The 12,697-nt window shown below is 36.9% G+C and overlaps 1 protein-coding gene across 6 annotated transcripts in view; it reads left to right on the forward strand.

Moving 5' to 3' along the window:
- The window catches only part of VCL (vinculin), a 61,744-nt gene that overhangs the window by 36,653 nt on the left and 12,394 nt on the right, over nucleotides 1-12,697 (forward strand). For 4 of the 6 annotated variants that reach the window (XM_063338319.1, XM_063338315.1, XM_063338317.1 and 1 more), the window contains 9 exons: nucleotides 586-679; nucleotides 1,980-2,127; nucleotides 4,495-4,648; nucleotides 5,638-5,813; nucleotides 7,018-7,208; nucleotides 9,752-9,951; nucleotides 10,447-10,575; nucleotides 11,555-11,704; nucleotides 12,298-12,406. In XM_063338319.1, the coding sequence (XP_063194389.1) occupies nucleotides 586-679; nucleotides 1,980-2,127; nucleotides 4,495-4,648; nucleotides 5,638-5,813; nucleotides 7,018-7,208; nucleotides 9,752-9,951; nucleotides 10,447-10,575; nucleotides 11,555-11,704; nucleotides 12,298-12,406 (1,351 nt within the window). The remainder of the gene's footprint in view (nucleotides 1-585; nucleotides 680-1,979; nucleotides 2,128-4,494; nucleotides 4,649-5,637; nucleotides 5,814-7,017; nucleotides 7,209-9,751; nucleotides 9,952-10,446; nucleotides 10,576-11,554; nucleotides 11,705-12,297; nucleotides 12,407-12,697) is intronic. The other 2 variants (XM_063338316.1, XM_063338318.1) reach the window with 1 other exon arrangement.

Consider the following 12,697-nt stretch of genomic DNA (forward strand, 5'->3'; position numbering starts at 1 on the left):
CTGAGTTTAAAACCACCACATGTGAATACGTGTTGTCTCCAAAGATGTTAAACTCCATGTTTGAGAATTCCAGGAATTAGCTGGCAGTCTGGTTTTCTGCAAATAGCAGCTGTTTGACTTTAAGCAGTGGAGCAGGTGAAAAATGCAGATGTGCAACTTCTTACACAGAAGTAACTAGTAAAATTCACTGGCCAATTTCCATTTTTGAGAAGTTTAATCTCATTGTTAAAACTCTTCTATGTGCCCTGCTGTACATTAAGGAAAAAAAATGGAACTAACTCCAAGATGTATGCTTATTATAGCTCTGACTTTAGAAATTAAAACACTAGTAAATAAAGGAATAGAAAAATCACTAAAATTGCATGCATATTTTCTGCATTTTGAGTGAAATGAAAATGTCTGTCTTAATTGGAAACAAATGATTATGACCTGCTAGTTTGAAAATGGGTTTTGAGCTGCTTATATGGGTGTGTTCTGTAAGTAGACTGTGCTCTATAGAACTTCTGTCTGCTTTGGCTGTGTTGATTATTTGTGCTTTGATTTTTATTTTTTTTTGAGAATCATTTTGGTGGTTTCTCTTTTGTAAAGGATACTGAAGCCATGAAAAGAGCATTAGCCTTAATAGATTCAAAGATGAACCAGGCAAAAGGTTGGCTGAGAGATCCAAATGCACCTCCAGGTAATATTAAAAAAAAAAAAAGAACAGCACGAAGTATTTTGATTTTTAAAGGTCTGAATAATTCTGTTGTGTAAGACAAAACTGCCTTTAAGTATTAATAACCCATATGTAGCGGATCATTCAGAAGGAGCCTGTATTTATTCCTTTCTTTAGATACTGGAGATTGAACAAGTTGTGTCTAATGACCTGGAAAGCTTTGCTTCTTTTCAGTTGTCTAAATAACAAACTCCGTATAATATATGTGGTTTTTTTCATTGTGTTACACTAGTAAAAACAAAAAGCTATAAAGTGCATTGAGCAGTATTTAACTGTAGTCATTGCTAATACTTAAAATTCCTCCTTCTGTATTTTCAATTTTGTATAGCTTCAGACTTGCCTAGCAGTAATCTTTAGGCATTTTTCTTTCAGTCTTGACATAAATTTAACATGAAAATCTGCCATAAATACTGTAACTATAATCACCTTTACTTATATAGAGCTTTTGCCTTTGTATGCATCATTAAAATAAATAAAACCAGGTAGAAGCCTGTTCCATTTAGGCTTTGAAAGACCTTATCTAAAATACTTCCTCTGAAATTGAAGCCAAAATAATACAGTTGTCGAAGTTGGAAGTGAATTGTTATCATCTGTGGAGCTACTGCTTATACTGCTTCTGACCTCATTCCCCTTGCCACCATCAATTCCAGAAACCTCAAAGTTTTTTTCCAACTGAGTTTGAAAGGTTTTTTTTTTCTGTCATTGACACTGACAACTAATGAAATAAATTATTAAACATTTAGTAGGTAAGGACAAATGCAAAGATGGTTGTAGAACTCGCTGCAAATCAGATTTTACTGCGTACAACTTTTTGAGACAATTTCAGTATTATAATCTCATGGTGGAACCAGTATTTGCAGGAGGATGGGATCGACGTGGGTTGCAAGTAAAAGGAATGTTGTTCTGGCATCTTCTTCAGCCAAAATCAAACCAGATTTGCAACTGGCTGAAGTAAAGGCTACATGAATCTTGCCGTGTTGCTCTTTCCCTTCTTAGCCTGAATTACAGATTCTGTAAATGAAGTATTTATAGAAAGGAATCTATGATAACAGAATGATTAAATGACTTGAAATACATGGCACGTGACGCATATTGTTTTGGAAATAGTCCTATTATAACTATCATATTTGGTGTATATCTCATACTTTTTGATAAATTTATTTTCATGTCTGAACCTAATGCAGTTAATGCGGTGGGACACGATGAGACTACCAGTTTACTCAAGCACGTCTTGTTTGTTTTACTAACTGACTCTGCATCTTAGGGGATGCTGGTGAGCAAGCAATAAGGCAGATCCTTGATGAAGCTGGAAAAGCAGGAGAACTGTGTGCCGGCAAAGAACGCAGAGAGATTCTGGGAACATGCAAAACTCTGGGCCAGATGACTGATCAACTGGCTGACCTCAGAGCTAGGTAAATCTATTACTTTTCATGGACAATTTTCCAGTACTATTAAACGGCTTTTCTGAACTTTCAGTTGTGTCGCTTCCTAATCTGTAGGAGAGCAGGCCAGTAGCTGTATTTTGCCTTTTTTACTTCAATCTCTTCTGATAAGAATAATATGTTTTATTGTGTGAAATCTTAATTATATAACATGATGAACAAAATTGCTCTAGTAGATAATGTGGAGTTGTTTTAATGTCAAACACAACCTTCCTCTAAATTAGGGAGAAACGGAATTTTAAACTCTGCTGTTAACTCTGCTCTCCAAAGAGGATATACCCCAATGACTGTAAGGTACATGAATGCTCTAGTTTTTAGGTGTTTATAGAGATGTTAGACCACAAGAAGTAGTTGTTTATCAGTCACTGATATATTATACTGAATGTCATGGGCATTTCTTGCAAAGAGTTTTATTTAACCAGAGCCCTTTATCAGTCTTCTGCCTCCTCATTATAAATTGGTTATTCTTCACAATGGTGTCTTGGATTTAAGGGGTTCTGGTTTTAGACAGCAGATGAGTCTCTTTAAATTTTCTATAGTTTCTTGATGTTAGGTATTATGGCCTTTTGTTCTTTTTCCAGGAAGTAAGAAGTATGATATTTCTCTGTGAAGGCATAAAGATGATGAGCTAAGAAATAACTATTCCATGTAGTTTGAACGCTATAACTCAGTTTCCTTTGAATACGAGGAATTTTTCAGCTGCTTATGAGTGTAGTAAATTGTTAAGCTTTAGTGCTCCAACATTGGTTTCTTTATTTTGTTTTAACATTCCTCCCCATCCCCCTAAAAATTCTCCACATGGAAATGCCTGAAAGCTGTTCATTGCAATCCATTAGGGATACAGGTAATGGTTTCATGGTATAATATTTTCTCCTAAATGTTAATGTGTCTTTCAAATTGTCAGAAAAAGCAACACAAGTTAGGAGGTTTTTATTAAAAAAAGGAAAAAAGCTTACGCCTCTTCTGACCTAAGTCCCCAGTGAAGTGCAGGAAGTGAGGAAATACAGATTATTTGGAGAACTGTGCTTTGAGTTAACCTTAAGAACAAATTCTTGCCATCACTTTAAATCCATAGACTACCACGCTGTGAAGTGTTGTGATGATACGTACACAAGCTTGGAATATTTCTGTAACTTATTTCCGTGAAGAGCTGTTAGTTTGATATATAAAGGCTAAAAAAGCCAAAATTCAGAAGTACTGGTTATATTGTCATTAAAGAAGAGATGCGTATTAGCTATAATAGTGGTAGTGGATGAGAAGCTGGTTTTAGTTTATCTTGGCTCAGATTTCCACATGATTGACCTGAGAGAATGTAAGAGCTGCTTTGTACCAGTTTTTGCACAGAGTGTTAGAAATTTGGCTAAACTCTTACTCTTTGTGTAAAGCAGTGGCTGGTGTCAGCTCTGTATTGTTTGACATTTTTGGAGGTGGAGGAAGAGACAGGAGTAAGATTTACTAACAGAAGAGTGAATTTATATGCTGGTTTAATATATAAATAACTTCAACTCAGCTTGTGAGAAACAAGGTATAAAGAAACATATCTTGAGACTCTGGCCTGACTGTAAATACACCTTAGCATCTCAGTAGCATGCTTACACTTACTGTGGTCTTTTTAAAGTTAGTAGTTTGATAAAATGAACATGTTCAAAAAGCTTTCCAGGAGACAGGTTATTTTGGAATGGAGTATGAGTTTCTTATGCAAAACTAACGTTCTAAGGCATATGTATTTGAAGTAATCTTTCCATCTAACTTTTAACTCCTAAGCATTTGAACCAACAGTGGTAGTGCTGCAAATTGTTTCCTACAGTCCTGTAAATTTGTATTGCTAGCATCCTTTTCACCGTTGTAAGAAGTTTTACCAGTGGCCCGTAACCTTTAATCTACTTTGTCGACATGATTGAGGCAACAAAGACATCTTGGTTTCACTTACAAACTAGCTGTCCTCACCTAGCTATGGCGAGACATAACTCCTGCAGGTTCTGACTGACTTGGTGGCAGTCTGTAAATAAGGAGATAACAGGCCTTGCCCTGGGTACTTTAGTGGAACTGTGTCCACAAATAGCCTTACACTTAAAACATATTTTTTTATTCTGAGGATGCCGAGTGTCAAATTCTGGGAAGGGGAAAATATGCTCTTAGTTTTAAACTCTTCTTGTTATGGTGGTCCTCCTCCAGTTATTTTTGTTTTCCCAGGAAAAAAAAATAATCTGATTAAATACTGTATCTGTTGCAATGAGCTGGGAATGCTCATAAACAGTTTTTGTGGTCTCCTCATTAGAAAAGAGCTTTGTTTGATCCTGAGCTGAATCTGTGATACTTTTTTTTTGTCTCGGGCAGAGGACAGGGTGCTACACCCATGGCTATGCAGAAGGCGCAGCAGGTGTCACAAGGTCTGGATTTGCTCACTGCAAAAGTGGAGAATGCAGCCCGCAAATTGGAGGCCATGACAAACTCGAAGCAGGCAATTGCTAAGAAGATTGATGCTGCTCAGGTACCACCAATGATTTCATAAATACTTCAGAATGTGATTACATTACTGCTGTTATACTGAACTATTGTAGTTGTTTGCAAACGCAACACAGTTACTTGTTAGGAAGAACATGTAGGGAATACTTGCTTTTACACAGAAAAAATCTTAAATTTAATTTACAGGGTGCTGTAATTTTCCTACAGCTTGTGATTTTTTTTTTTCCATAACTCTTTTATCATTGCTAAAAATTTCGAGGTTGTGAAATTAAAATGAGGGAACACTCTAAATCTGGACGCAAACTAATCTTATTGAAGAAAAGAGTAGAGGAGTTTCAGACTGCACAGATTTTCCTGTGGGTAAAACCAGAGCCTTTTCCTTGCACTCTGTTTTGGGAGTGGAGTTCAGGATTTAGAACTTCATATTCAGGACAAAAGCAAAACAGTGTTAACGAAACTACTTTTTCTTTTTGTAACCCTTAATTTCCCTCAATGGACAGCCTATTACCCCGTGATGGTGATGGTTATCAAATAATGAACCTTCTAAATATACCTTACCTAAATGTGTGTATGTAACTATATATATAAATATACATTAATATTTTATATATATCAACTGAAATGATAATGAGACTTTTTAGGAAAAGCTCTGTAGAGCTGCGCACTGTGTGCAAAAGCATATATTTTCATTTTTTTTCCTAAAAGCCAAATCGTGAGTCTTCAAAGGCACTAGTTAAATTTTCCTTCTGAAAATACTGTTGGCAAATGCTGGGGAAAGAGACAATGTAAAATCTTAGGGTAGCTTTCATTTAGTTTGACATCTTTTTCAAAACAGAAGATCTGCCAGACAGTAGAACAAGTTCATGGTATCTAATAAACAGAAATTGCTTTTGAAAAGTATTTTCTGTTAAATACAGTTTTGAAAGCTGTACTGGTATTTCTTTTTGTTTAAAAGCCTCTATAGAAATAATATTACTGTTTATGTTCACTTGTACACAACTTCTTTCTATTAAGAATTGGCTTGCAGATCCTAATGGGGGCAGTGAAGGAGAAGAACATATTCGGGGAATTATGGCTGAAGCAAGGAAAGTCGCAGAATTATGTGAGGAGCCTAAAGAAAGAGATGATATCCTTCGTTCCTTGGGGGAAATCTCTGCTTTGACAGCTAAGCTGTCAGATCTGCGACGACAGTACGTATTAGTTTTATCACCGCTAATTTATTTGAATGACTTCCATTTGCAGTTCAAAGTGCTGATCAAAATCAGAATATTGATGGTTAATTGGGGAATATATTTTCCTCCAAGAGCAGGGAATGGACATCTTATACTTCTGAGTTTCTGTCCTGCATTTAGTAAAAATTGAATGTGAAGAATTGTTCAGTTCCCGGGTGGGGGTGAAGAAGCTAACTTTTTAACATGCTTTTAAAAATTTAATTTATAAAATATGGTATCCTTTTTAATGCTTCAACCTAATGATTTGTGTCCCAAAGCCCAACTTGCACTGTCTTCCTCAAAAAAAACCCACCAAACCTCCAACAAAAAACCAACACCAAAACCAAAAAAGCAGAGAGTAACTAGACTTGTATTACCTAGAAAATATTTTCTTTCTACTGCCTATGGAATATTTGGCAGGCAGACTGAAGCCAAAAGTGAGCTGCTTTGTACTGTCAAAGTACTTCAAAGGAGGGAGATAATGTGAAATTTAAGCTTGTTTATACAGACAAATGTCATCATTGTTTTTGCTAAGCAGTTTACTAAATGGCAAGGTGGAATATCTATGACTTAAAGCAGTGTCAGTGCTCTAAGAGGTAACCACAAACTACATAAAAGATAAGACTTTCAGAAATTATATTTCTGTATCAGTTTTGCTAAGAGGGTGCTTGAGAATGGAAGTGGAGAAACACTTATTGTATAAACTGTGATCTTTGTCTATGGCCAGTTGCAATATGGAGATAAATATTTTTCTTCATTAGTTAGACACTTTAATCAAGTTTTTCTTGATTTAGCTGCTGCAGGTCTTAATGTGCTATTTCTTTTCAAGTTTATATATAGCCTTGGGTCTTTCTGCTTGTAGTCTATGTGGCATTATTGCAGTTACTTGTGAGGCAGCCATGAGTATGAGAAATCAAAGTCACACATTAGAATTATCAATGACAGCACCATGCTTTCCCCCACCTCAGTGCTGTGTTGAACACATGTAATATCCACTTACCGCAGCAGAGAAGCGTGAGGATTTATGGATGACAGATCTGCATTATTTGCTCTGAAACTCAAGTGTCAAATTTAACCTTATTTAGAAAGATAAAGTACCTTGCATTGTGTGTTCCTGCCGAATTTGGGACTAGCTGTAAATGATCTTTATATGACTATATTTTATTTTTTTTTCATTCCTTAGTGGGAAAGGTGACTCTCCTGAGGCCCGTGCATTGGCTAAGCAGATAGCTACGTCACTTCAGAATTTACAGTCCAAAACAAACAGGGCTGTAGCAAACACAAGGCCGGTGAAAGCAGCTGTCCATTTGGAGGGCAAGATTGAGCAAGCTCAAAGGTGGATAGACAATCCTACAGTTGCTGATCGGGGAGTAGGTAAGTGGTTCCTTGTGCTCTTCCCCACACAGGGAGTGGGTATTCTGCTTTTTCATTTATGTTTTCTACTTGGCTTTTCTCCCCCCTCTTCCTGCTCATCTTCTAATGACTTGCAATGATGTGGAGATGAATTGCAGTACTTGGAATTTGCAAGTGCTTTCTATTGGAGTCAACAGATTAGTTATGTAGGAATACTTGTCGAATTTGAATTTATACCTACTTCAGCAAATTGAGTAGGTCCTTCAGAGAGGAGAAAAACATTCATAAACCTGACCTAAAAATATCACTTCTTGTATGGTTTCTGGGTTATCTGAGGAGAACGTTACTTAATCACAGAGAAAGGTGATCTGAGAATCCAAGGACGCTATCAGCGGGTATATAATTATGGCTCAGGAGTTGCTTTACTGAGAGCTTATTGTAAACCATTTCTGAAATTTCTTGTTTAGCTGCTTCTGATGCTATTGCAAGTAGGTGGATGAAGCTTGAAAACTGGATTCAGTAGTTCTTTCCATAGCAGTTAGGTCTGAGCAGTGCAACTGATAACAACAAGTGGAAACGTGCCTTATAACTGCAAATCTTTAATCCCTCTTTCTCACACCTTTCAGCTTCTGTTGTGTGAATATCTGATGACAGATACTTTAATTAAAAATCTAGTGATGTTGATAGCTTGGACGCTTGTGAAGTGCAAATTTATATGCAATATTTTAAATAGATTAGTGGAGTTCCGTGTTTTGACACTTTCTGATAATGAAGAAGGTGGTAGATAAGTCTCATGAGATGTTTTGGTAGTGGCTGAAAACCTTCCTAATTTTGATGTTTCTCTTTAACATAGTAACCTGTGAGGCAGTTGTCTCAAAAAAGCACAAAACCTAAACTTAATTTTTATTATTCTTAATTGAAAAGAAACAAAGGTAACCTAAATCCCCCTTGAAGTCTGTAAGTGCTTAGTTAATCATGAGGCTTGCACGCATACTGAAAGCTTGCTGAAGGAGCTGAAGGTTCTCAACAATGATTAAGTTCTGGAGTATATATCCAATTGCTGGAGTAATACGTATGGCAAAAATGAGTGTAGAAGTGCAAGATGTGGCATGTCCTGTAACTTGAATGTTTCTAGTTTAATAAAAAAATTCTAGTTGTAACATGATGTCACTGTACAACTTTTTTTCATTTAAATGTCTCTCACTTGCATTGGCACTTGGCAGGGTGCTTATAGGAGAGGTATATTAAGAATATAAATCAGATTCATGCTCTCTTCTGTCTGGACAGCACTTTTGTTAGAATTTGGGCTGATATTTTCAGTACTACAATAATGTGAAAATACTTCAGTGTTCTCTGCAGTAGTAACGACGGTGTCACAAGTAACGGTGCATTTGCAGTTATCCCAGAGTAGTGCTTCAACTCAAACTGAATTTTGAAGTAACAAGGCAGGTTGTGTATTTTATAAACATGTGAGCCACTTTGGTAGTGTTAGCTGCTACAAATACTTACATGCAGTCATATTATGAATTACCCCGGCAAAGTGATGGCTTAAGTAATTGTAATTGGCAGATACAAACTAGGCAAGTTGTATTGAAATACTAAACTGGTGTGTGAAGTGTACTTGCTTGGCTGCACTTGACTGACGCAAGACAACAATTAAAAAACATCTTGGGACATTCCAATAGCACTAAACTTAGCTATACTAATAAGCTTTCTAAAATTATGGTGACAGTGCTGAGTGATTCTTGGATAGTCAGGTCCTGTGATAACTTCCTTCTAAGCAATTTTGAGCTTGATCATGAATTTGGATTACTTGTGTGTTAGCACTGGCTTAAAATGATTCTTCAGTAGGTCTTTAAAGGACTTATTATATGATCACTTCTTATAAAAGAATAATACTATTGTATTATTGAAAGAACAGAGGAATATATTCTTGTGAAAGAACAGGAAGCTTCTGTAAGTGAATGAAGGAAATCACCCATGCTAAAAATAATTTTTTTCCAGAAAAACTTTCGACACACTGGGGAGGCTTTGTAAGGTGGTGGGGTTTTTTTCCCTCCCCCATCCTGGACACTTGACACTTCTTACCCATGACTTCTGGAATCCTGGGAAGAGGGTATTCTGCTTTTTCATTGATGTTTTCTACTTGGCTTTTCTCACCCTCTTCGTGCCTCTAATGTCTTGCAGTGATGTGTAGATGAATTGCAGTACTTGGAATTTGCAAGTGCTTTCTATTGGAGTCAAGAGGTTAGTTACGTAAGAATGACATTAACCTGACAGCTGTAATGGTTAACTTCTGTCAGGCCACCCTAGTTAAAAAGGATGCATCTTTAGCCAGAGCTGCTGTAATAAGCAAAAAGAAACTGGTGAGAGTTGAATTCCTCTGTGGGTCTGAATTGCAATTACTCAGTGATAAACTGCAGAAGATTCTTTCCATTACCTAGAAAGGTGTTTTTAAAAACTCAAGAATTCTGAAGTGTCGCTTGCTTCATGGTGCCTCTGAGTTATGCTTTCAATGTTTTGTTCCACTGTATGGTAACGCAACATGACTTCTTCCACTGTAGGCCAGGCAGCAATTCGGGGTCTGGTTGCAGAAGGTCGTCGTTTAGCCAACGTCATGATGGGACCTTACCGTCAAGACCTGCTTGCCAAATGTGACCGTGTAGACCAACTGGCTGCTCAGCTAGCTGACCTCGCAGCAAGAGGGGAGGGAGAATCTCCTCAGGCCAGGGCAATTGCTGCCCAGCTTCAGGACTCACTGAAGGTAAGAGTCTGCCCTTGTGCAGTGAAGCACATGATACGCTGAAGTATTTGCACTCATCTGGTAAAGTGCTTCTGTGTGGGAGGCATCAATAAAAACAAAAGTGCAGCAAGAAACGTGTTGGTTTAGCTGAGATGTTAAAGCAAGCTTTCTACAAAGGCTTTGATAACACGCCATGGGGATTGATTCCAAATGAACAATTCAGAATCAAAATTGAAGTCTCATTTTAAAATAAAATAGTACGCTAGCGTTGCAAATTTGAGGGGCAAGATCTCGTGCTGTTCATCACTTCAAGGAGTGGTATGTAAGGTTCTTGTATTTCAAATTATGTAAAAAGGGATTCATTGATCGTGCTTTTAAGATAACTTTATTTTAATGGCTGCTATTGTAATGTGCTCTTTTTTTTTTTTTTTGCAAGAAGAGATTTTATGGGATTTGAATCCCTAATTTTTAACATTCCTGTATCACATGCTAATAATCTTCCTTTTTTTTTTTAAGGATCTTAAAACACGGATGCAAGAGGCAATGACCCAGGAGGTTTCTGATGTTTTTAGTGACACCACAACTCCTATTAAATTATTAGCAGTGGCAGCCACTGCTCCCTCTGATGCTCCCAATAGAGATGAGGCAAGTATACCTGGGTGGTCTTTTTCCCATGTGAAGCTTCAGTTATTGTTTAATTTTACCTGAATTTGTATTTTGAAAAATGAATCAGGAGTTATTTTACAAGCTTGTCATACATGCTTATTTTTGCCATGCAAATCTCTCTGGACTCTTAGAGACTGCAAATTGTGCTGTATATCCCTGGAAACTGTATTGTTCCTGACTTCAATAAACGGCAAAGATTTCCCCCTGTGATGTTTATACCATGTTGCCTTCAGCATGCTAAAAATTATTGTGCAAAAATCACCGACACACTAGTTAGTGGATTGTATAACTCGACATTACATAAGCTGATTAAAATAGTCAAATTCATGCAACAGATCAGTCAATGGATTTAACTTGTTCTCTTGTTGGATGTTTCCTGTACTTCAGAGCTACTGTCTGCATGTGAGGTATCTAAAACTCTGTGTCTGGCAGCTCTGTTTGGCAAGTTGATTTGAACATGATCAAAATGATTCCCAAGGCCAAGGGGAATTTAGCTTTCTGACAGGATAGCTTTTTGTGAAAGTATTCTCTGCCTCGAATAACTAACTATGGAAGGAGGGGATTTTTTTTCAATACAAAGCTTCAGTTTTTAGGGTCAAACCCTGTCCTTATCTTCCAAATATAATTACTTTTGATTAATTCCAATGAGCTAAAATAGTTTTAACACAGTATTTGTTACAGCAGTAGTCATCAGGAAATAGTGTACTTAATACCTCAAAGCTATAAAATACGGTAGTGTCTTTTGTTGCCCAAATGAGTTAGTAAAGAAGAAAGTCCAGAAATGCAACGAATAAAAAAATAAAACCGCTTCTAAGCTTTTGTGTCCTCTTTCATCCTCTCAGATGAATTAAGTTTGGATATTAAGAAGGTGTCTCTGGTATTTGACACTTTGAAGAAACAGTGTATTCTGTTACGGAAGTTAGGCTTTTTTAAATGGTTTTTCTCTTCTGACAACTAGGTGTTTGATGAAAGAGCAGCAAACTTTGAAAACCACGCTGCCAGGCTGGGAGCTACAGCAGAAAAAGCAGCTGCAGTCGGAACTGCGAATAAAACTACTGTGGAGGGCATTCAAGCAACGGTGAAATCAGCAAGGGAACTTACCCCACAGGTTTGCTTCCTTCGTCTCAAAGGGCTGGGGGTGGCTTCTGTGCAATTTTCTTTATGCCTCTGCTATCAGTGAAAGATGTTAATACCAGCAAGGAACATAGTGCTGACACTATTAAAAGAGGAATGGCAAATATTTGTGTATATGGTACCAAGTAGAACAAACTGATTAAATGACTTGTCTTACTCTTCAACTTCTGGACAGAAGTGTTAGCGACTTACCCTTAAAACAAAATTACTGTGAGGCTTAGTAAAACGTGTAAGTGGAAAAAATGCTCTTTGAATTTTTTTCCAAATTAAACTTCCCTCTAAAATTTTGGTAGAGTAATAAGTATTGTACTTTAGTGCTTTCACAAAGTGTTTTTAAGATATGTTAGCATGTAATTGAAGTTCTGGGGAAAAAAAGTACTTGTGTCACCAAATTCCAGAAGCACTGTAAATCTTCGAGCAGTTAGATGTTGAACTAGAATGAATGAACTAGTATTCCACATGAGGAGCTACACATCCAGTCCTGAAAAAACAAATGCATTTTCAAGAACATGTGTGATGTCACTATATACTCATACTTCCATAATTAAAAATGTTTTCCATTGGCAGGTAGTATCAGCTGCTCGTATCCTCCTGAGAAATCCTGGAAATCAAGCTGCTTATGAACATTTTGAGACGATGAAAAACCAATGGATTGATAATGTAGAAAAAATGACAGGTGAAGTAGGAGTTTTTGTTGAAGATTATATTAGTGGCTAACTAGCTGCTATAGGTTTCCCCCACCCCCCGCTCCATTCCTGTTTGGAGTGATGAAACATGCATAAATGGCTAATTAAAAATAAATTAGGAGAAGTGGGAATGTGCTCTCTGACTCCAGAAATATGTATGAGTTACAGCATAAAAAAATAACTTGCTTCATATTGTTAATTCTGAGCTGCAGGGGAGCAAATTCAGCTTTAATTCTTTTGTGGGAAAACAGAAATATCAATGCTTTTTATTGCAACTGCCA

This window comes from Chroicocephalus ridibundus, chromosome 6, assembly GCF_963924245.1.
Source record: "Chroicocephalus ridibundus chromosome 6, bChrRid1.1, whole genome shotgun sequence".
NCBI classification, from domain to species: Eukaryota; Metazoa; Chordata; class Aves; order Charadriiformes; family Laridae; genus Chroicocephalus; species Chroicocephalus ridibundus.